Raw genomic sequence first — 23,172 nt, 5'->3', positions numbered from 1 at the left:
GCCTCTGTGACCGCTTTAATTCATTAAGAACCAAATGACACACTGCATGTAGGGTAGATGACTGTCCATCTTTCTAACTGTATGTATTACCTTTATGTAAAGAAAAAAATAAAGTATATATATGTGTGTGGGAAACATTTCTTACTGGCTCCTCACCTCTTTAAATGAGACAAAAAACATAATTGTTAACATTTTTTTTATTGTTTTACATACTTATACACAGATCTAAATTCATACAAGTCTCAAACTTGCAACAAAAGAAACATCTCCTCTGCCACCAGAGGTTGACCAAGCCTTGTAAGGGCCAGTATTGCACTCTGGGTAATGTAGGCACCGTAAAGAGGCAAAAAACTCAGCAGGCATGTCACAGGAAAAAAAATCATGCAGCTTTTTTTTACACAGTACTCCGGTCAATAAAGCATGCTACACACTGATCGGTATTAATCGTCTCGAAAAAACAAAACACAAGAGACCTGGTAGCTGAGGTTGATCGCTATGAAAGGCTGCAGGATAGACGCCTCGGCCCTTTTACATTTCATAACAAAATGTCCACTTTTTGTGGAAGTGGGTTTATAAAAACAGAATCAATTTGTCACTCTACTTGGTCACTTAACTCTCTGATTGTAGCAAAATCATTTTGCAGTGCTTGAAAAAGGTCTGAATGGACGACACGCTACATGTCACACATAAATGCTCTTACAGAAAATAAGTTACAAATTACTTGGTACTCTGGCACATCTGAGGTGTTGCTCCAGTTTTAACTGATAGTCGTTGCAGCTCAACATTCAAATTAATCCGTGACAGTTAAGTACAGTTGATATTCCATCGGTTGTTTCAGTAGTACAAGTCAGTCTCTATGGCTTTTTTCTCTCTTTTTAACGGCGCCACTTCACAGCTGGAGGCCATCAAATCAATAAACGTTGCGCATGCTCATACACACATCTGCATTTGCACAGAGCTGTAGAACGCCAAGTCTCCGAAACTCTGAAAAATCTAAATCTTGTAGTGTTTAAGAGTGAAAATTTAGAAAAATGCACAGAAAAGAATGTGTGCAGAAGTGGTTTGTAAAGCCTCAAGCATCTCAGGACGAACATCTGTACAGTTTTAGGGGGAAACATATAGAGTATTTAAATATACATGCATATTTGGCTTTGCAGAGCCGATGATGAGGGTGTGTCCAGGCTCCACACTGTCTCGTCTCCACAACCAGCTATTACAGTAGGTACAAACACATGAAGCTTTAATGGCTTCAGCTGCTTCTCCAGTGGATGTCCAAACTCCAGCAGTGGCTTCAGGAGTGTCAGGGCCAGCAGAGTCAGATGTGTGTTAATAATCCGCCGATCGTGGAGCAGGGAGAGATCCAGTGGCTGTTTTTAAGTGGCACCGAGATCAACTGGAACTTATTCAGTTTTATGGCAGAGCAGAAGAGCTGTGTGTGGAAGTCGAGTGCTCTTCAATGGGAGGTTGAATCAAGGGGGTTAGTGGTCAGTTACAGAACACCAAGTGGACCTGCTGGCCGTAGAAGGGGTGGTTGGAGCGCTCGGCTACGGCCCGCCTGGCGACCTCCTCGCTGGGGAAGGTGATCAAGGCCTCGCCGCTGCACTGGCCACTAAAGTTGTACAAGATGAGAACGGCGTCTGGCTGGAGCTGCGGAGGAAGAGACACAGAAAACACACGAGACGGTAAGCGGCACTTGATTTAATGCAGCTGCGCTGTGAAAACACCAGGGGGAGCCCACAGAGTGGAGGATGAACGTGACGCAGGGAAAGATAAGTCTCATCAAACCGGTCCAGTTAGGTAGGAAAGGAAATCAGGGGATTAATGGGCAGAGCTTAAAGAAAGCAGAGTACATGCTGTTCCCTGAACCAACACATTAATTATACATTCGTTTGCATGCCTCCACATCGTGCATCAAGAATCAAGTTTGATGCAAAGAAAGAAATCAGATTCTTTAAGACATGCAAATGTAAAAGAACCAGGGTAGACTTAATGGGTTTCACTGCTGTCACTGCCAGAGAATGACATGTCAGAGCACGAGAGAGGGAGATGGTGTTAGTGAGGAGAGCAATCACTGGAAAGAGTCGAGGCACTGAAGGAAACCTTGTTCTGGTGGTTCTGTGAAGGAGTGCTGAATCAAGACGGACTGATAATAATGATAATTATCACTGAGAGCAGGAACCAAACCGTTCAAAATTAATCTCCCTGCACAGAGGCGGTCATATGTCATCTTCTGAATAGTTTCTTTAAGTCAGGAACAGAAACAGCCATTAATAATCTATCTACAGTAATTCATCTGGGCAGGGAAATTTATGACTGTGGCAGGACAGCTTTGGCCTGGAGTCAGTTCAGAGGACTGAATAATAAAGCAACAGTTCAATGTCCCTAATTAGTTATGTACAATATATAGACTGGCCGGCTGAAAGGAAAGTTACATAAAAAGGAGAAGGAGCAGTCGAGCTATCAAATATCAAATAACCCACCTCTGCTCAGGAGCCTCTCCTACACTCAGAGCTGAATCTATAGGTTATGAACGTAAAATCTGTATCATGCATCCCTGTCTGTAGTTCTTATATATATTCTGTGTTAATATGTGTTGCATTATCCAGAGTCAACACTCCTAACAGGCCTGCAGGAGAGAGTGGAGTTGCAAGGTAGATTATTTTGGGAAGCAGCAGGCGGACATGCCGGTCGGGAGGTGGCTAGATTGGGCATTTGTGAAATAGTTACTTGGTTGGTGATTGTAAACGATATAAATGTGATGCTTTGTTTACATGTGCAGCTTGATGCTAGTCCACGAGTGCATGTTGTGCATCAGCCTGAACATAATGATGATGTTTAATTCTAGGTAAATGCCCTCTCCGTCCACTCCAGTTCTCCGGTCTGGGGGCTCTTCTTACCTTGGGGTGAGACCCTAAAGACAGAGCCATTCTTTGGGCTGAATCAGACTCCTGGCCTGTTCGCTCATCTGAACCATGCCGCTGTACTCTTCAGGGGCGTACTACAGACAGCATAACAATGAACGCACAGTCAGGGTGGGAGCACTCCACATTGATTCACACAGTTATTTTGTATACCAACAACAACACCCAAGGAGGATGGTGCACACACACACACACACACACGCAAAATACTGATTGGACAGGCTTGTTTTGAACCACAGTGTGATTAAGCAAGAGACTGTGTGGTAAAGGACACCAGCACTGGTGTGAGAACTGTTTTCTCACCCTGAGCCACTGTGAGAGACACTACTGCAGCCAGAAAAACACACACACACGCACTCCATCAAGTATACAATTACTGTAGTTCAGCCAACAGTCAGGCCTTGAGTCAGCCTCTCTCACACACACGCACACACATTTACGCGCAAATGCGTGTGCACACACACATTTACGCGCAAATGCGTGTGCACACACACTTGATATTATCCATCAGCAGGTAAAGTCCTCCAACGTGCGACTGAAAAGAAATTATTTGGTGTGAATTTCTCACACACACACACACACACACACACACACACACACACACACACACACACACACACACACACACACACACACACACACACACACACACACACACACACACACACACACACACACACACACACACACACGTAAAATGGTTGTACCATCACTAAATTACATGAGCCATAAAGACCACTAGCAGACCCAAGCTCTGTGCAACAACAGTGCAACACCTCCACCTCCTCAAACCCCACCCCTCCTCCCTCCCCGACTTGAGAAGCTGTCTGGAGCCACACCTGTTTGGGGTTCATACCTGCTTCAGAGGACTCCACCTAATTCGGACTGGCAGCGTAAAATACAGGAAGCACAGAGAAGGAGGGGAGCACAAGTGCACACATGTCCCTTAGTGAAATACTACTTTGGTCCAACAGCTCGAGGCGTTACCACATGGGAAGATTCAAACCTTCGACAGCGTTTAAAGTTACCATCATTATCAAAGTAGCTGCCGTGAATAGGTAGCACAACTCGTGGTAGTGAAGTGATAGTAAGGGTCCTTTGATGTGGGCTTATATGAGGTACTTATCCCTCATCAGTGTACCTGCAATAGATGACCATCAGCTTCCCCCTGTGTGGAGAAGCAGGGCATGGTACTTCCTATCAGTTTTGACAGCAAGGCGTATTTGAGCAGACTAAAAAAAGTCCCACCTAAAATAATATACGTCTGTTTAAGTGGTCATATTTTTTCCTTTTTTGGTACATAGTGTGCGTTTTGGATGGGCCTTCTTTTAGGTGGCTAAATCATGTCTTGCTTCCAGGGGGAGAAGCTGACGGTCGTGAACTGGAGGTAATATACTCACACGGTATAACCTCATAAAAACCACAAAAGACCCGAACTATCTCTTTAATGTTACACTGCACTGGGCCTTCTGGAGTGAAGGTGCAGCTTTAATCCAACCATTTTACAACAGAGTGACAATCACTCGTATTGTTGAAAAGTACAATTATTTACATGCAAAACCACCTGTAATGCTGTAGGATAAAAAACAGAATATATAACTTTCTGGCAAGTTTTTGCAGGATACGACAGCAAACTCATTTTAATCTGCGTCTTAATTTCAGCGCCACACATACTGACCTGGTATCCCTGGAAGAAGCTGAGAATGTCTTTGACTCCGGTGTTGTAGGGCAGCCCCTGCATCCTAACCAGGGCGCCGGGCTGAGGCATCACGGAGGAGGCGGCGGCTGCGGGGTGGTGAGGCTGAGCTGCCACTGCTGCTGCCATCGATCCCGGTGGAGCTGCAAAGTAGCTCATTGTTGAGGGGGAAACTGGAGGGCTAGAGAAAAAAAAAAAAAAAAGGAAGCAAGAAGTTTGAGAAAAACAGAAGGCACAAATAAAGCGAGATAATTGTTTCTGACCAAGCAGCTGGTTGGAGCTGATGGTGCACTAACCTGGGGTAGTAAGCCGTGTAGTTCATGTTCATATTCATGTACAGGTGTGGGTGAGGGGGGTAGTAGGCCAGAGCGTGAGCAGGGCTGTGTGTGGTGGTCTGAGGAGGTCTGGGAGCTGCCAGCAGGGGGGGCTGGTAGAGAGCAGCCTCAGAGAGGATGGCAGGCGGGGTGGGGAAGGCGGCGTAGGCAGTGGGGGGAGAAAGACCTACAGAAAGAGACACAGATACTGAATATATACACAAACTCTGGTCCTTCACATGATGTGTTCAGTGCATGCACAGACCTGCCAGTAGTAAAATATGAAGAAGTATATGTATAGTTACGACATGATGAGTGGGGATTTCAATGTGTTACAATATACCTCCAACTCTGACACCACAATGAGTCATTATGGGTGTTTAGACCTTTATAACCACATGAGAAATAAACCAGCTCGTTCTGGAAGGGAAGTTCAAGCTTCTGATAAGTAATGACAAAACCAATGAAGGTAGTAATCGTCATTAAAAGTCACTTTTTTGGGGAAAAGTCAAACATTACCTAGTTACAGTTTCAGACACTTTTCTGATTTGTGTAACAGAACAACAAAACAACAACTCTGAAGATGTCACCTGGGGCAATTTTCATTATTTTATGATGACTTACAGACAACTTACTGATCAATCAATCAATCAATCAATCAATCATGAACATTTTCATGACCTGCGGCCCTAGCATTGGCTGTACGTAAGAGCGAGCAACACAACCCTCATTTTCAGTTATGAACATATATCAAACTCATATTCTGTAAAAGAAGCTCTGCCAGATCTAACATTTCACTGTCGGCCTGTTTCATCTTCAATTTTACTTTCAAATAGGGCGTTTGGATGATATATACAGCAATGAAGCCGATTATCAGAAAAGTTAATACAAGAGACCAGAATGACGTCCAAACCTGTAAAAGTTAAGACACAGGTTGGGAAAACAACCCAGATATTTACGGTCTGATGTGCTGTTAAACACACAAACACGTATTTATTTACAAAGCTAACTGTGTCCTTCATGCTGCTATACTGACGATGTAAAACACACGCAAATGATGGTATGGTTTTATTTACATACAAACAGCCACCATCTGTGGGCGGCTGTGGCAGGATGAAGGGTATCCAGGTCAGTCTGGATGAAACTACGTGCCAAAAGAAATAACCTTAACTTTAATGCTAGTCAAGATTACAGGTGAAAACGTTTAACAACCAAATTTGAGATAAAAAAGGGGGAAGATTTACTGATTGATGATCACCAAGAAAGAAACTAACACAGAATGTCCTTTTCTAGTAGCTGCCAATCCTAATCTAATCTCCAGCACCAAAAAACAGATACAATATTTATACTGCAGAGGAGGCTCTGTAGTATAAATATTGTAAATGAGAAACCACCCAACTGTGGTGTGCTGAAGATATTCAAATAATCTGATATGTAACTTTCAATTTCAAGGCCGAATAAATTTGCATGAAACCAAATTAACTGGACTTCAGGGACACGATGCCGACATAAAATATGTCTGCTTACTCGTTCAGACAGCATCCCTCAGTTTCATAAACTGTTTCATTGAAACACAAACATTGTCAATATAAAAATATAACACTATTAACAAAGGAGTGTTTGTCAGTGGAGTTTACTTACAGGGAAGTTTGCAGGGTGGAGGGGAGAGGCCGCTGCGGTTCAGGGTTCCTCCCATCAGCACAATGCTCATCTCCTCTGTGGAGCACTGGAAGACCTCGACATATCGGTCCTTCATGGTCTTTTTATGGCACTTCTGGGCGACTATAAAGGCCTTGTCGGATGACTTCATTTGGATGAAAGCATCGCCAGAGGGTCGACCCTGCAGAGAGGACGAAGAATAACAGAATAAACGAAGGATGGTGACATCCAGGTTTTACATTTACTGTCTTGTTTCCTTCTATTACATTCATTTCTCGTATTTGGATTAAACATAACGTAATTTTATGACAAGGAGCATTAAAGTAAGCGCCTGTGCACAAGAGCTCCAAGCAGTCTGACCTGCTGGTTGAGAACCATGTGAACTCCGTGGGGTTTGATGTCAACTGTGTGCTCTCCCATGAACTCCAGGATATCTTCGATGCCGGCAGTATAGGGCAGGCCCCGGAGGCGGACGCAGTCGCGGGTGCTGCTGGCCGCTGGAAGGAAGGAGGGCGAGGCGAGGACTGGGACCGGCACAATAGGTGAAGGAGGCAGTGTGGAGATCAGAGGTGTGGACATGTAACGGTTCAGGACCTGGCAAACACAAAAAACGAAGGATGATGACAAGTCAAAAAGACATTTCTACTATTTTTCTGCAAATGCCTGAAATCACTTTTGATTAAATCCCTCATGAGGACTTAACCTTTAAAAATGTTTACAAACAGCACCGTAACAAAACGGTATAAAAACAGTTGAATCAATGACGTTTTGCACAAATGAAATGAAGCTGAAACAGAAATAATAAGCTTAAGGAAAAAAGTTGGCGGTATCTCAGGGTGAAAACAATATACATGTACACATAAACATTGTGCAATGCCAATGTTTCATTTAGATTGTGCAAACTCTACAATCAACTGATTTATTGTATGCCTGGACTGTTTTGTCACATACTTTGGATACCATGTTTGCTCACTTTCCTTGTTGTCATGACATCAGTTCTTGTGAAAACTTTCGGACGGAGGAAGCAGCTTTCATAAACGTCAGCCCCGAGTAGAAAGGGAACTTTTTCTTGAATGATTCATTAATGACAATGAGGCATTCTCAAGAGTCTTAATGGCGAGAAAAGTGCACTGAATGTATTTGTCTACATATTTTTAATGATTAGTTTGTTAGATATCATAAAGCAGTGAATGGCTGTCGAGATAAACAGAGGCATGGTCGTGTCTAAAATAGAAAACCACAAGTTCCCCTATTTGTATAACCAATTCTTATGTTATTATGAAACACACATTTCTGGAATTACACAAAGACTGGATAAAATAAGTGAGGGAAGCTTAAAATCACTTCTTCAATTTAAAAAAAAATGACCATGCACAAAGACTGAAGTTCTCAGTATTTCATACATCTGTTTTGAATCATTAGTTTCCGTTTGTCAGCACATTTCCCCAGCAGCAGCCTTGTGTATCTGACGTCTAACAGAACTTGCAGCTCCAAGAGGTCTCAAAACTCACCTGCTGCACCTCAGCCGCAGTACTCCGAAACAGCTCGATATACCGCTTCCCCAGGATCTGCTTGTGCTTCTTCAGGGCGTTCTGGGCGTACTCTTCACAAGAGAAAAGCACAAAGGCATCGCCAGTGGGCCGTCCATCAGGGTACTTGACAAAGAGCAGACCCTCAGCATCATCCGTCACTGGGCTCTCTGGACCGAGGAACGAAAGCACTTCCTGTGGTGTCGCGGTGAACGGCAACCCCCGCATACGGATTATCACCTGGTTCTCTTTGGACAGGAACTGGGCCACTTCGTTTGATGTACCTGGTGTCAAAAGACAGCAATGGTTGAATACATTGCATCATAAGACCACCCCCAGTGACACTCACTATTTTGTTTTCTTAAGCAAGGGTAATATTTTTCATGTTGTTGGGCAACTTGCTTCTGTCTGTTCAGCTAAGCTTTCAGAAAAGACTTTAATGAAGCAAGACGAAGAGAGTCGTGGTCATGCTGGCGGCTCAGTGGGGCTGATCTCAGGAACAGTGATGACTTGAGCAAAATGCTAAACATAGCATGCTAACATTTTCAATGCATACATGCAAATGTTTGGCAGGTGTAACTTCCAACCAACCTGGTGGACTCAGGTCGAGTCCAGGATTGTCTGAGTTACGAACTCTGAGTTTGCGCCAAAACTATTTTCAATTATATAATCTGCATCCCGTTCCTTCTATCTTTAATATTATGAACCATTTCAGGATGTGATATATTGACATATCATAAAAACTGCAATGTAACATCCAATTTAGGGCAACAAAGCAGCAGGATAAAATTAAAAAGTGGGTCGTTTGTGTAGGCAAACTGGCTGGTTTGCAACCAAAAAGCATCACACTGTCTTTGCCCACTGATGTGTGCTCAGGCACAGCCAGCTGAGCTGTGTCAGATTATTTCACACAGCTTCATTCCCCAACCTCCATAAGACAATCACCTGCATTTAGTTTCCAGTGAATTTCCTATGTTTCTATCATGTTTCTACCATGTTTCTTGTCACTCTGTTGCAGTTCAGGGAGAATATGTCAACGTGAAAAGGCTGTGCAAACAGGGGCTGTAAAAACAAATGTTCTTGTGCTATCTTGGAGTCAATTTGCAAGTAACTCTATCTGGTGGAGTTCCATTAAACCAACTGACCTCAAGTCACATAAATGTATACACACACATTTGGTAACGGTGCCATGTTTATTTGTCCCTCTTCTTTCTACTTTTTACCATCTACTGTATGGTAAAAAAGGTCAAACAAACCCTCAAATTAAACAGCATACAAAACAGCAATGACACTGCCTGACACACAAATGTTTGGACTGTACATTCACAAGTTTACTGTGAACTACTTTCATTTTCACTGATCAATGCAGCTGCATCTTGTCCGCTTGTATTTGCTTAAAGTCCAAATGTGCTGTCAATCTGTACTGATCTTAACTCATCGGAGTAAAGTCCACAGTCAGACCGGCAGCCACTGTAAGTTATCTGCTCTGGGCGACTGTGTTTCTTTGTCTGCTATCTGTGTCCTGTGTTGCTGCTGGCTGCAGCTCTATGGTCCAGAGGCCCCGGGCCCTGCCTTTGTCTCTTCACACCCCCTTTGTACCAGCACTGAGCCAGTCCTTTCAGCGACCATCAGCCTCCTCTCCCTCAGGGGAGTGGAGCTTGAGGCCGTGCTGAACAGGTGAGCTGCTGTTAGCGGAGAGTGAATTTTCTCTCCAACTGGCCTCTGTAGGGCTGTGATTGGGGGGGTGAGGTGGTGAGGAAGGGAAGTGGGGGAAGTTCCTCACAAAGCGTCTTTCATTAGTCCAAGATAAGCTGCAAGAGAGTCACTGGGATGAGGCAAAAACACAGGTAATAGGAGAGAGAGAGCCAGAGCGCAAATGAGAGCCCTTCTTTTATGGTCAGTAAAGAGCTGCTTTCTTACAGATGTGGAAGGGTCTTGTTTTTCCTCAAAGATGCGGGAAAGCCTTGAAATAAAAGTCTGCCTCACTCTAACAGAAAACCTTTCACTGCAAGTTTTCATACAAACAGAGAGAGAAGATAAAAAGAGGAAAAAAAAAGAAATCTGACCTCCAGCGATCTTGAGGAATTCCTCTCCAGTGGCTTTGTAGACCTGATGACACAGAGGAAAAACTGGATTGAGCCATAGAGAACATCGCAGCTCATACAGATGCAACATAAACTCCGTCTTTAGAGCAACAGTGACAGGTCATAAATCACCTTATCTCATTTATAAGAAATATTGAGCCCAGTCAGTCATCATTTAGTGAAAAAGACATTTCACAGACTACCTGAGGACTGAAAAAGGGGTCCAACGTACAGCAAGGCACATTTTAGAAAGCAGAAAACAAAATTACAGCATGACTGAACAAGAAGTGAGTTCTGAATCCGACCTCGATGTAGCGGCTGCCCATGTGGTGCTTGTGACGCTCCAGTGCGAGATCTCTGTGTTCTGAGTTGATGAAACGAACCAAAGCCTCGCCGTTTCTCCTGCCCTGAGCATTAAGACAGAGGGCCACACCACCCCTGAAACACAGGTGCACAAACACATCCGTCAGTACGAACACATGATATGCAGCCATATTCAGGAATAAAGCGACAGGTATTTGATGGCATGGTTATGAGGACTGGGCTCAACAGGAGCTCAAATAATAGTTGATTATTTAGAATATTATTTGATTATTTCCTTTTCCAGTCACAGAAGCAAAATTGAGAGCAATAGCCTTTCAAAAAAATATCCCACAAAGCTGCAAAAAGTTTGAATTATTTTGCAACAGCATAACTTTGCATAAACTGCACTAGGGTAATGCGGCTGTTGGAATATGCGATCAAGTCCAACATACTTGGCAATACTAAGGCCTTTAAAGAAGCGAGCGATGTCCTGGTCTGATGACTGCCATGGAAGCCCCCGAGCTCTGATCACAGTCTCACTGTCCACCGGCTCTGTCTTACTGCTGAAGACAGAGGAAAAAATAGTAATGACATTCTGACCTCATCCAGAAAAGAACAATAATTAGAGCAGATTATATAAATAAAAACATGTAAAAAAAAACATCCATCCAGATGACTGTAGCCAACACAAGTGCTCTTGTTAAATTCGGACAAATTGCCCACAGACTGCAGACACAGAGACCACTCACAGTAAGTGCTTAACACAGTAACGCACTCCCATGATTAAATGTCAGCAGGTAGTCAAGGTGACAGGCTTTTGACTGTCTGAGAGCAGCAGGATTTGGTGTTCTGCTACTAGATAGCCAGGTAAGCACTTGATGGCGAAGTTGGACAGCTTTAATAACACACTTGTGGTTTCTGTGTTGCTGTAATCAATGCTGAGGGCCTGAGGTCTGACTGGAGGGGGGTTGTCGGTGTGTGAGCTGTAACACTGCTGGCTAACAGGTGTGCAGGAACACACACAAAGACAGAGGGAAATAAATATACATTTGTCGAAAAGTTCATACGTACCATGTGCCGGAATCAAACTTGTACTTCACCGTTTCAACACAGGAGAACTCGTGATCTAAAAACAGAAAGTGGCAAGACTGAGTCACCAATGCTCTACCTTTTCTGTAGTGAACAGGTTCACCCTGCCAGGCAGCGTGTGATTTAAGCCTTCTGCATTCCTGCTACCGATCACACCCAAGGACATACTTGTTATTAAGGGGGTAAAGCCTGAGGCAGCAGCCACAGTCAAGATTGGAGATTTCAGATCAAAGTTTGATTGATTGCCCTGTCACATGCCTGGAGTCATCTTACATCAATGCAGCAACAACACCACCCACTTTAAGGTCTGCTTTCAATGATGAAGTACTTCTGGCTCATTAACTAGAATAATGTTCACTGATCAACAAACTGCCGCACCTTTTAGTTAAACGTGATCTTTCTTTGCCCCAGATCCATCAAGTTTAAAAAAAAAGTACAACATGGTGTGTGATACAAATGCGAATACTTCAGTTCTGCAGTCACAGTACTGATTATAAGAACCCAAACCATCAGCTGGCCAAAGCTGTTGAACGCACACAATAATAAGTGTTTGTGAACAGTGCATGCCACTTCACTGGTCTTAATATGGGCCTGGAGTCGGCTATATATCAGTGCCATGGGAGATTCATTCAGCATCTGCTTCAACGTCAGATGGTGTGTGTGGTACAAATTCACTTACTGTAGGGCTCAGCCAGGATGCAGAGCGTCAGCTGCACCATGCTCCTCACCTCCCTCACCCCCATCGACTGCTCTGACACAGCAGGAAGACCCACATCTGCACACACAGTTAAGGACACTGACCAGTTTAAGCTGCCTTTTATTGTGACTATGTATGACTTGGCAATGTCATGCTGCCAAGATTTTGTGCCTGCATCCTTTTAGTATATATACACACACACTCTGTAAAAACAGTCCTGCTTGTGAAGGGAATATACACTGTGTTTCCCTTGAAATATAAAGTGAAAGGAGTGTTCATAATACAAAGACCTAATAAGATACAACTACAAACAATTTAACGTTTTAGTGCAGAGACTTGTAAAGGATACACTCCAACATGGAGGGGAGTTCGAGCTTCTGCACGGGTCCAGCGTTGGGGCAGCATTTGTGAAACTCCTTCCTCACGTCCACAAATGTAAAGAAACATTCAGGAAGGACGAGATTCTGAAGAAAAAGAAGAGGCAAAAAGAAATCCCCAATGATTCAGTACGCTGGGTATGGTAATCTGGTAGACAATTGATACACAAGGAAGCTAAGAGAGAATTCAAAAGAAAACATGCAAGCTGATAATATCTTATTCAGTGTCACGAGGAGGAACACAACAGGGGGGGGGGGACATAATTCAAAACAAATTCATAAAGTAAACACATCCTTTGTATCATATTTATCTCGAGCACAGTTCTAGAAATTAACTAGGACTAACTGGAGCCATAAACAGAGCCTGATTTGTCAAGTGTGGTTACGGGTTTTCCAAGGATCACACACACACACACACACACACACACACACACAAACACACAAACACACAAACACACGCCCACCCACCCACACCCACCCACACCCACACACACACACACACACACACGATAAAACATTTTCTACCATTACAAATGTTGCAGAAGACTCTTAAATACAGGTATAACGTGACGGCAGTCTTGTGGGAAACCGTGGGAACTGTTACCTTCTTGGAAGCTTCAGGGTGGAGGGCCTGTCGGATGATGAGGGGACTGTTGACACATAGCGTGTACGAGCTTCTGCCGAGACATTTCAGCTCTGATGACACCGACTGCTGGAACTGCATAATGAAACAGAAAAGAAAAGAAAAGAAGAAAAGAAAATGAAATATACATCTTGGAAAAACACAAGAAAACTGGACTGTCAACATGTGATTATCCCTGAAGGGTTTATCTGTAGAGAGAAAGAGGCACTTTATTTTGGATTGGATTTACTTCCCCTTTAAATTTACATTTAGTGACTTTATAGTAAATCAACATGGGTCATTTATCTGTTGTGCAAACATCATCCGGTGGACTCGCATCTAAAAAGGCACACAAGTGAAGGTGGTGCTGTGTTTGACATTTGACTGTGTGTTTGTTTCTCATTAGACACGAGGCTCATCTAACAGGTTTCAGTGTTTGCCCCGTGAGAGAGAGAGAGCGAGCAGACACGGGAGACGAATCATCACACAGCTAATCACCAGGATCACTGTTGTCTCTCAGCATGATCAACAGTCGCAGCCAGACAGGACAAAGAAATCAACCCACACAGGTCCAACCTGTTGCAAAGTGGCTACAACACCCAGTCCTAAATACCAGCAACTCCCACATATGCATGTTTATTTGTGACAGCCACATTCAATGAACCCCGTTGCTTTTGTTGTGTCAACCTGTTGTTGGCACCATTTCACTGTCAACAGAGGCCACCACTTCAGTATCAACGTACACAGAGGCGAATGACATATGAGGTCAGATGACTACAGTTCTGAGAATGTATTACATCAGAAGAAGATTTTATATAATTCATCTTCAAGACAGTTTAAATAAAGTTTAAATATTCATTTTTGTTGGTTGAAGGCTGTGTCAAGTCATTTCTGAACACTTGAGGCTTAAAACTGACTTCCATTTCAAGAGCCAGGTACATAAATAAACCAAATCATGAGAAACGCATCGTTGACCTGTGTTGCTAATCATAACGACTGTGGCTGTCTGTTATCTCGTTTGGGGCGTATACTGTGAAATAATTATTAATATGCTGTGTGGTTTTAGTGGCTGCCTTACATTTTTACATTCAGCAGGTTTGGCTGAGAGTCATGAGGGGTCAACCAGCTGCTAAGGCAAAGCTCAACAAGTTAAGGCCGTTGATTCTTAGTGAGATCTGCAGTCTTAATTATACAACTGTGAACTGGTTCATTCATTGTTGATATGAAGCAGTGGTGTCTGATTTATATCACCTCACTGATACTTAGTATACTGTGACAAAGTTTGCAAATCAAGCTTCTATTTGGCTCTTAATCCTTTCTCTCTCTTGTCTTGACAAAGATCTAAAAACCTCTCGATTAATTTGGTTGATAGTGGACATCCTCTCAAGGATCCTCCTCTCTTCTGTGCTATGTTGGCTTAAATGAAGGTTACTGAAACATAACTTTTGCTCGTGTCATTGGACACTTCGGGAATTATCGTTTTTCCCTTCTTCTCCCTCCCTGAACCCTCAAAGTCGACCCCCTGACTGCACAATTAGACTGTCTGGCTGTGAGACCACCTAAAAACCCGGAGCTGAGGAGTTTCACATGGCTACTGGCTATATATGACAGTCCTTCAGACAGTGAGAGAGTATTAGAGGTGCGTGTTGAGGCATGCTCTTTAACAGTCAGTGAGAAATGCAGGGCTATTTGGCAACACCAACCAGTTGCTGACAAGGGAACAAATGCTTTGGGGTGAGATTAGGGGGGGTTCGAGGGGGCTGGACTGAAACCTGAAAGAATCAATAAAGAGAAGAATACAGTTCAAGTATTTTCAGTGGGCTCTTTAGCACCAATGCCTACAAAAGATCTCTGTCCACTGAGTTTTGGCTTTGTTCTCTTCAAAACTAAGAATTTTGTACACTAATTTACGCGAAATCCCTTTGCTGTCGTGTAGCAGTGAGTGACTGATGAGAAGGTGAGGAGGATAAAAGCAACGTATCATAAACCGCCTCAGAGGTCTTACGTACGATGGTTTTTTAGTGTGACTGTACCACAGGGGAGGCAGAAGGTTCAGTGCGTCAGGTGGGAAGCTCCGACATGTGAGAGTTGGCTGCCAAACAGCATTACAGACTGTTGTTGGTGAAAACAAACTAAGACAGTACGGATGCTTTTCACATTCTCTCTAGAAGCTACTGAATAAGTGAATAGTAATGTTCTCATGGTGACTCAGATCTGATACGGGGGTTACTTATTGACAGGGCTGTCAGAGATAAACTGTATATGAGAAGGGTGGGTCCACATGTACATTGTGGTTTAAAAAGGATGCACCACAAACTACACAACTTAAAAAGGTGGAGCCAAGAGACAGTTTGTGAAACACTGTACATGGAGACAGATTGGCAGATCTATTTCAGGTGTTTTAAAGGCGATTGGTGACAAATATGAAAACCAGTTTAGGTATAAAAAATTAAAAAAATTAAAAAATATGATACCTCTTTGGATATTGTTCAATTTGCAAAAACGGCATGTTAAAGAAAGCAGCAAACAAAAAAAAAAGAAAAAAAAAAGTGTAATTCAATGTCCCTGAATTTGAATGACCTCATTCCTGATTGAGTCAAGAGCTCATTTATTGAATAGGGTTGCATGTGTCTGAAAGCTCATAATACCACTTTTAAAATCAGTCATCTTCTTTAATCCAACATAATACCTAAAAGCTTTCACTGCTATGATACTCCAAAATTCTGCAGATTAATTTAGCAGCACATTTGAAAAAAAGCACAGCCAATCTGCACAAATTCATGTTTACAGTGATAACAGGACTAATGTTTGCTCATAGTTGTGCATGCTGCTCCACCCTGAACAATTGCTAAAGCAGGATTACTGAGAGTAAAGCAAATGTTTTAAAAGAAGTGCCGGCACACCCTCTCCCTTTTCTCCTCGGTGTCAAAAAACGACAGCAAATATGACGATGACTTCACCCCAGAGCACTGACGCAAAGAGAAAGGTCACAGCTCTTCCACCTTAAATTAGCTTCATTTCTTTTTTTTTCAGTGAACATGACAGATGTGGTAGTACAGTCCTACAAATAAAAAAAGCATGGTTAACGTGCAATGTGTGAAATACAACACAACAGCTCGTTAGTCACTTTCCAATATTATCTGTAATTTTGCTACCAGAAACTGTTCAAACAAAAATCCAGCTGTACTATTAAAACAAACAAAATGATGACCCTATTCCAGTGATTCGATCATTATCATACCTTACTGGCACACTTACTGGCTCTTCTGTAAAGAACAACTCCCAGTTATAATGTGAAAACCCCACTCACACTTTCTTTATGATAAATGCATCTCACTATCTGAAGAAATTAAGCCTTTTATATCAATTCAAATCGAAAATTAACATTCACGTCTTCAGAATGGTTTCAGGACTCCCAAACGATTGGTACACCAATTTCTCCAACTTTTCGCCTCACACCACCCTCTGAAAAGCATTTTCACAGATGTGGGGGAGGAAGTGGCCTTTGAACATGGCCCTATCAGCGTTTGTTCTCCAGTGCAGCCGGACTGTTTGTATGCAGAGGTGAGGTAGGCTGGTAGTGACTGAAACAAACTCCGATAAGAGCAGCAGGGAGTGTCAGGGCAGTCCCTGAGGTAACTGTTTGCGGCACCGAAATCTTAAAACACACAACACACTACAGCACAATGGGAACGTCTCATGACATGTGAGAGTTGTGCGATGCTTGCAGTCAGAAAGATGGATTTATGAGATATTTCACTTAGCTTCCATGAACGTTACCATTAGTAACTGTGGCTGGTTTGCTCCAATATCCAACATTCCTACATTGTAGATAGTATGTAAGACCCGCACGAGGAAGTCACCAACAGTGGATGACAGAAAATACACTTCATAGGTGTACGTCCTGGAACCCATATGTCTAGAAGTGAAACATGCTAACAATAGGTTACTAATGTGCATACACTTCACAAACACACAGACTGTGAGGAGCCTGTTTACTCACCGTTGCATGTCTACTCAGCTTTGAGCTGCACTGTCATATACAGTACACTACAATTACAACTTTGGGAGTTTATTTGAGATTACTGTTCTGTTACACATGAGTGCAAACATGACTTTAAAATAATCACATCATTTCTGTCCGCTTCCTCTCACAGTTCATTTTCTCCCAGCAACTTGCTTTCTTGTGTGAATGTAAATGTAGTCGTTGTGGCAACAGGCACAAATGTAAAAAATCTTTCAAGATTGTCCTTTTGAAGAGACCTTAACCTGACAGATCTTCGGACATCTTTGGACACAACCAGCAGAGATGTTCATGTTCATAAAAGTCAGATTTACGGTTGTCATCGTTATGTTGTCTTTCGGCAAAGTGTTAAAAGCCTAGCAGGGGATTTTTTTCCACTAGGGGCGACAGTAAACGTGATCAGTCATGGGGTATTTTGTCCTCATTGTTAAACAACCATCATTGCGGAATCATTCACTCTCCTTTAAGGTGTTATTCATGTTACACTTAGTCTCCATCGACAACTTCCTTCCTCAATCTCCGATTCTCTCCAGGAAGTTTAAGTGACAGGTGACCGAATGAACCTTACCATCACCTTGAATAGAATTACGGATGTTTCTGGGTTTGAACACTGTTGGAAATTTTGGGGATAATGTACGTGCACCATTCGACAAAATATAAAACAAAAGGTCTAGCTGTTTTTAGACATTTTAACTTTAAAAAAACTGACATATAACATATTTTGTTCTGTTTGTGAATCGCACTTAAATGTGATTCATCATTTTAACCATGTCACAACCCAGAAGGCAGCCTCTCAACTACGGCCTAAAACCGTTGAAAAACAATTACGTAGTGAGTAAGAGGTTGCCATGTTTCAGTTTCACAACATCAGCAAAAGCAACAACAGGGTCAGTGACCTCTCACATCTCAACCATCAGGCTGTGACATGCTGTCAGCGTCTCAAACTAAAGCACGAGCCTGTACAGTCACCAACAGCCACGCCAAACAGCAGCTGTGACCCACACACACACACACACACAATGTGATATGTTGGTCACAGCCACAGTCATCACACACACACACACGTCAGCCATCATCGTCATCATCTTACCAGTAGTCTATTTTGACAGAGCCCTGATTCATGTTAGTGAGCATTCACACTTCATGTGTTCTTTAAAAGTGTCTGCTGATTGATTGATAACGGTCGAAAGTAATACGTAGGAGTTCCACAGAAAATGTCGACTAGACGCATGTAATGTCTTGTACAACAATCAAACCCAGAGCAGCGTGTGACTTTATTCAAAGTGAAGGTGTCATAGTGCTGTCATATCCCCTCTACGCATGCAAGTTGCTATAACATCCGGGGTAGTGCGGGAAACACCAGACGATACGTTACAGAGTGAGGAAGGAAGATGGTCAACTCATAGACAGATTTGCACCAGCAGTTTTTGGTGTTTAACAACAAAGACAACAACTACCATGACCCTACATGACTCATTAACATCACCCTACGTTTTTTGCCCTTGACTTGATTGAGACCTGTAGTGGCAGCGATTATAAACTGCGCATTTTAAAAAAGGTGTGAAGGATTTTATGGTACATTAAGCAAAGGCGAAAATAAAGGAAATGGGTCTGAAGATATCCTCATGTCCATCCTCCGACTTGAAATCAAACAGGCAGCCCTTTATACCTGTCAAACTTTATTGCCGATCAGTTTGTGCATGAGGGCTTTATGTAAAACATGCCAGGAGGACGACTGACTGACTGACTGACTGTTGGGGCAGAGGAACATTGCACCAACATACAAAATTGCAAATGCATTCTCGGATCCAAAAGTATGTCAAACAGAAGCTCATAAATTAAATATACACACACATCACAATGTTATGAAGTTTAGCAGCCGAGTGTTAAACAGCCCTGGCAAACTCTCAGGCCTTCTCCTTCTACCTTAATAAATCTTTCACCAAAGACATCCGACAGATGTCCTCGGGGACTGACCACAGATCAATATGACAAGCCCACCAACATGTGGCAGCTGCGTGTATCTCTTCTATCGGTATGTAAGCTGGAATGGGCTTCATCGTGTAAAGTAAGGACGACATGCTTCTAGGCTTCAGTTCTATAGAACTGCTGTCTGGAAAAATGTCTGTTTTCTTTTTCGCCCGTGTATCAACAAGGATAAAACTAATCTTTAAAATGGCCAATAGGGAGAGAAAGTAGCTGGTGAGGCAAAGGTATGAGAAGAACGAACTGATTGCTGGGTTAATATTTGAAGGTTCAGCACACAAACTGACCCACAGTCGAAGCGCAAGTCTTAGCAGGTCTACAAAAGACACAAACGACTTCAGCTTTTACACCAAACTCCCATCAGATTTTAACCGTTTTAAGCGATGCGTCCTCATTTCTCCGTCGCTCTAGAGAGAATTTTAAAATAACAGCCACACTCTTCAACCGATCACCCAAACTAACCTGCTTGTGCATGCAAAGCACTCAGAGCATGGCGGGACCGTGTCAAACCAAACGCACCGTTTCCAGCGAGATAATAAATGGTTTTCAGAAGACAAAATACAGGAGGGGTGGGAAAAGGTGCAAAACATGTTAGGCAACATTAGCGCTTTTGTTAAAACACATCTCTTGACAGGGAGGAACCGGCAAGAAGAATAATCACTGTAACCAACCACTGAGGACGAAAGCCCAGGATCTGAACGCCTCCCCTCCCGTCTGTCCTGCAGCCTAAAACAGAGGTGCGGTCCCAGGTAAACATTCCGCCATCCAGATGTCTGCAGCACGCATCAGGCCGAGGCAAGACCAGACCTGCGACTCCTTATCTCCAAGATGCCTCGGGACTTTTTGCCTATCCCATCCCCTGAGCTCCCAACTAACTGTCAGCAGAGTTGAACTGTCAGGGCCGAAACCAATGACACATCTCCACCAGGTGGGAGACCACTTTTTTCTTAAAAAAAAAAAAAAAAAAAAAAGGTCACCTGGGAAATTTGACACTCCTCACGTTAATGCCAAGTCAGGCTTGTCAAGTCTCATCTCGCTGCTGGCGAGAAACTGTCAGAGGAAAGTTGATTTTAATTATCTCCTGAATTTGCTCATAGGGTCACCGAGGCACAGAGAGAGATTTTACGAGCTGTTGCTGCGGTTTTTATGGACTTTTGAAAAAAGGGCCCTCGCATTTAAAAAACTCACCTGTTGCAGAGCTTTATCCAGGGGCTCGGCTTTGACAATGTCGTCCAGAGTCAGTCCAGTGTCCTCTTTGCACTGGTCTGTCAGCTCCAAAGTGTCCGGCTTGACAAGACATCTCTGAAGCTTCCCAACCTGTGGAGGGATTTAACGTTTCATGGCACAGAATACAGCTTGGGAGCAACACACTAAAAACAACCAAAACATGCTAACTGATGTCAAATTACAGCCCCCCACCCCACCCTCCACATTCAGGAAGTGAACTTCTTAAACAAAACAGTCAAACAAACAAATTGACAATGTAGTTGCGAAAAGCACTCAATTGTCAATAAAGCGTTGTTTTAACGTGAAGCTGACATGCCAAACCAAGAAGGTGTGTGTTTCTTTTTCTCCTCCTCTTCACCTGCTTGTTACACTTATTTTAGCTGCACACCTGTTTTATCAAAAACAAAAACACAAAAAGGTGAGCTAACAAGACGGCGGCCAATTAATGTAGCGTTAGCTAGCATGAGTAGAAAAAAAAGCAGGCTACAGAGAGAGAGAGAGAGAGGGCACACACACCATGTCGATTTAAATGTCAAACATATTGTTCCACTACAGGTTACACACTAATGCCACAAACACTCTGGGTACATAAGAAACCGTACATCGAAACGAACGGGTCAGAAAGGTCCGTACCTTTTTCTCATGTAGGTCCACAATTTGCCACACCAAGAGAATTATTTCCCTCTCATCCGAACCCAGTTTACCCCCATTTGCACCAGCTGTTGCCCCAAAGAACACCACCAGAGTATCACTGTGCGAAGCCATCAGGGACCACAAGGGGTAAAAACTACAATTAAAGCAAAGATTAAAATAAAAACAAAACACGAGGAGTTCACCTTTTTCCAAGTGATAAGAAGAGCGAACAAAAGGGCTCAATTGAAGGTAAAACGCAGAGAGGGGAGAGAAAAAAAAGGGGGGGAGATTATTTTTTCAGAGGAGCCACGAAAGAGGTTTGCGGTCAGAGACTCTACCTGTTGAAGTACTTGAGTGCGCTCTATCCAGAGATACTGGTTTAACTGGTAAAGAAGGCTGGGAATCCGTGTTTCCTTCACACGAACTCCATAACAAGCCCCGCAGTTTTTTTTTCTCTTTCCTCCTTTCTATTTTTTTTCTGTGTTACCTGTGTGGCTCGGCCTCTGAGCGAGAAGTCCTCACGGCGTCTCCTATTGGCTGGTTTGGAAAGGTGAGGGCGGGACGCTGGGGGGTCAGTGCTGCAGTGTGATTGGTCGGAGTTGTTGAATCAGGAAGTGGTCCGGCAAAACAGGCCAGGAGTACCTCCATGAGGTTATACCTCTGTTTCACAGTGATAGTGGAGGGTAAATGAACAGACCGGCCACATGCAAAACACCCGCAGAGATACACACCTGTGAGTGTTTGAGCTTGTAAAAGGTTTTATGATTTTCCTTTCAAATGAGTTTTGTAGGCCGGCTACTTCAGGTGATGAGAGAATTTGCATCAATGTATAGTCTCCAAAAATGTGAACTATATTAAGTCATTTTTCCAGCCATCTTTCCACAATATGGAACTGTTGTAAAGTGATTTGTGTAGCCTGTCCTGTCAATTTGTCCCATTGTGTGTGTTGCATTTTGAGAGATCAGGTTAGGCCTGTTTGACCTCATGCTTTGTGTGTTCATCGTCTGTTTCTTCCTGGTCCTTGCAAAATAAGTATTTAAGAAAAAAAACTGTACACACACACACACACACTGATTTACTTAAGATTCATGCATGTGGGGGAGTATCATTGCACAACTGAGTGTAAAGTGTATTTGCATTTCATGGAAACATCTGAGTTAGGTGCGATACAATATGATAATTTCATGTCATTTCACAAAATTAAACTGATAAACATCAAAAATCTTCTTAAAACTTTAAAATAATGACATAAAAATGTACTAAAGAATATTGGAATCACTTTGACCTTACATTTTGTTTGGAGAAAAAATATATCACAGACAGGACACACATCTTCTTAGTGAAAATCAATCAATCATCTAGCATCTAACTTTTGTGGGGGGTGCGATGTGCCAACTGTGCCATCAGCCATGTTGACGGGCCTAGACATTTCAAAATAAATCAGGAAACCATCAAAAAACTGTACATCCATGAGATGGAAATTTATTCTCCCATCCCTAATCTGAGGTCTACTTGAGGATACTTGTTGCAGGAGTGGGCAACAGTCCTATAGTGCAACTGTTGGAGCCAATACACTGATTTCAGTGCGATGCTCTGCAAAAACTGCAAGTGTCGTAGTCATAGTATTCATTACTCTTGTACGCATGAACCTTATAAGGCCAATATTCAGTAAACGTTTGAAGTTGTGAGCTGTAGATAATTGCTACAGTGCCATCATAAGGAAGACTTGCCCCTATTTACATTTACTTGGTGACATTTCCGTAGGTTTGCTTACAGTAAGGAAGTTTTAGGTAAAAGGAAGAGAGACAGAGGAAAGAACAGTGGAATGATCACACAGTAGAGTAGCATATCATTTGTTTTGCTTATATGTTTTATGTGTTGATCTTAATTCAGGCTTTTAAAGCTCTTAAACTCTTTTCTGTAACATACCGATCACTGCGCTGTATTCTCACTCATATATGAAGTCTCACTCCCTTTTGTATGGCTATTATCCATCTAAGAGCAGCTTTCT

At 42.8% G+C, this 23,172-nt stretch overlaps 1 protein-coding gene across 3 annotated transcripts; it reads right to left on the bottom strand.

The window, feature by feature from the left end:
- Nucleotides 1-179: 179 nt before the first annotated feature.
- Nucleotides 180-21,648, bottom strand: esrp2 (epithelial splicing regulatory protein 2). 3 transcript variants are annotated; one of them, XM_030415286.1, is made up of 16 exons: nt 21,500-21,648; nt 21,162-21,315; nt 20,490-20,618; nt 13,274-13,387; nt 12,642-12,756; nt 12,275-12,370; nt 11,578-11,632; nt 10,959-11,069; nt 10,509-10,641; nt 10,186-10,228; nt 8,102-8,403; nt 6,951-7,184; nt 6,573-6,771; nt 4,914-5,118; nt 4,600-4,798; nt 180-1,647 (listed from the first exon to the last, which is right to left on the bottom strand). In XM_030415286.1, the coding sequence occupies exons 2-16, from the start codon at nt 21,291-21,293 to the stop codon at nt 1,486-1,488; spliced, it is 2,229 nt and encodes a 742-aa protein (XP_030271146.1). In that variant the 5' UTR covers nt 21,294-21,315; nt 21,500-21,648; the 3' UTR covers nt 180-1,485. The 3 variants fall into 3 exon arrangements, with proteins under 3 accessions (XP_030271146.1, XP_030271147.1, XP_030271148.1); XM_030415288.1 differs by adding an exon at nt 2,898-2,998 and having other exon boundaries at nt 1,511-1,647; nt 21,162-21,642; XM_030415287.1 differs by having other exon boundaries at nt 10,959-11,066; nt 21,162-21,643.
- Nucleotides 21,649-23,172: the final 1,524 nt, after the last annotated feature.

Source organism: Sparus aurata, chromosome 4 (genome assembly GCF_900880675.1).
Source record: "Sparus aurata chromosome 4, fSpaAur1.1, whole genome shotgun sequence".
Taxonomy (NCBI): Eukaryota; Metazoa; Chordata; class Actinopteri; order Spariformes; family Sparidae; genus Sparus; species Sparus aurata.
The sequence above is the reverse complement of the archived record's forward strand: the minus strand, read 5'-3'. Positions and strand labels throughout refer to the sequence as shown.

Excerpts from the sequence above, each read along its gene's own strand:
- esrp2 (XM_030415286.1), bottom strand. The coding sequence starts at position 21,293 with ATGGCTTCGCACAGTGATACTCTGGTGGTGTTCTTTGGGGCAACAGCT. Across the intron at positions 20,619-21,161 it reads TGGACCTACATGAGAAAAAG|GTTGGGAAGCTTCAGAGATG; the intron begins GTACGGACCTTT and ends ATCCCTCCACAG. Across the intron at positions 11,070-11,577 it reads AAGTTTGATTCCGGCACATG|CAGTAAGACAGAGCCGGTGG; the intron begins GTACGTATGAAC and ends CTCTGTCTTCAG.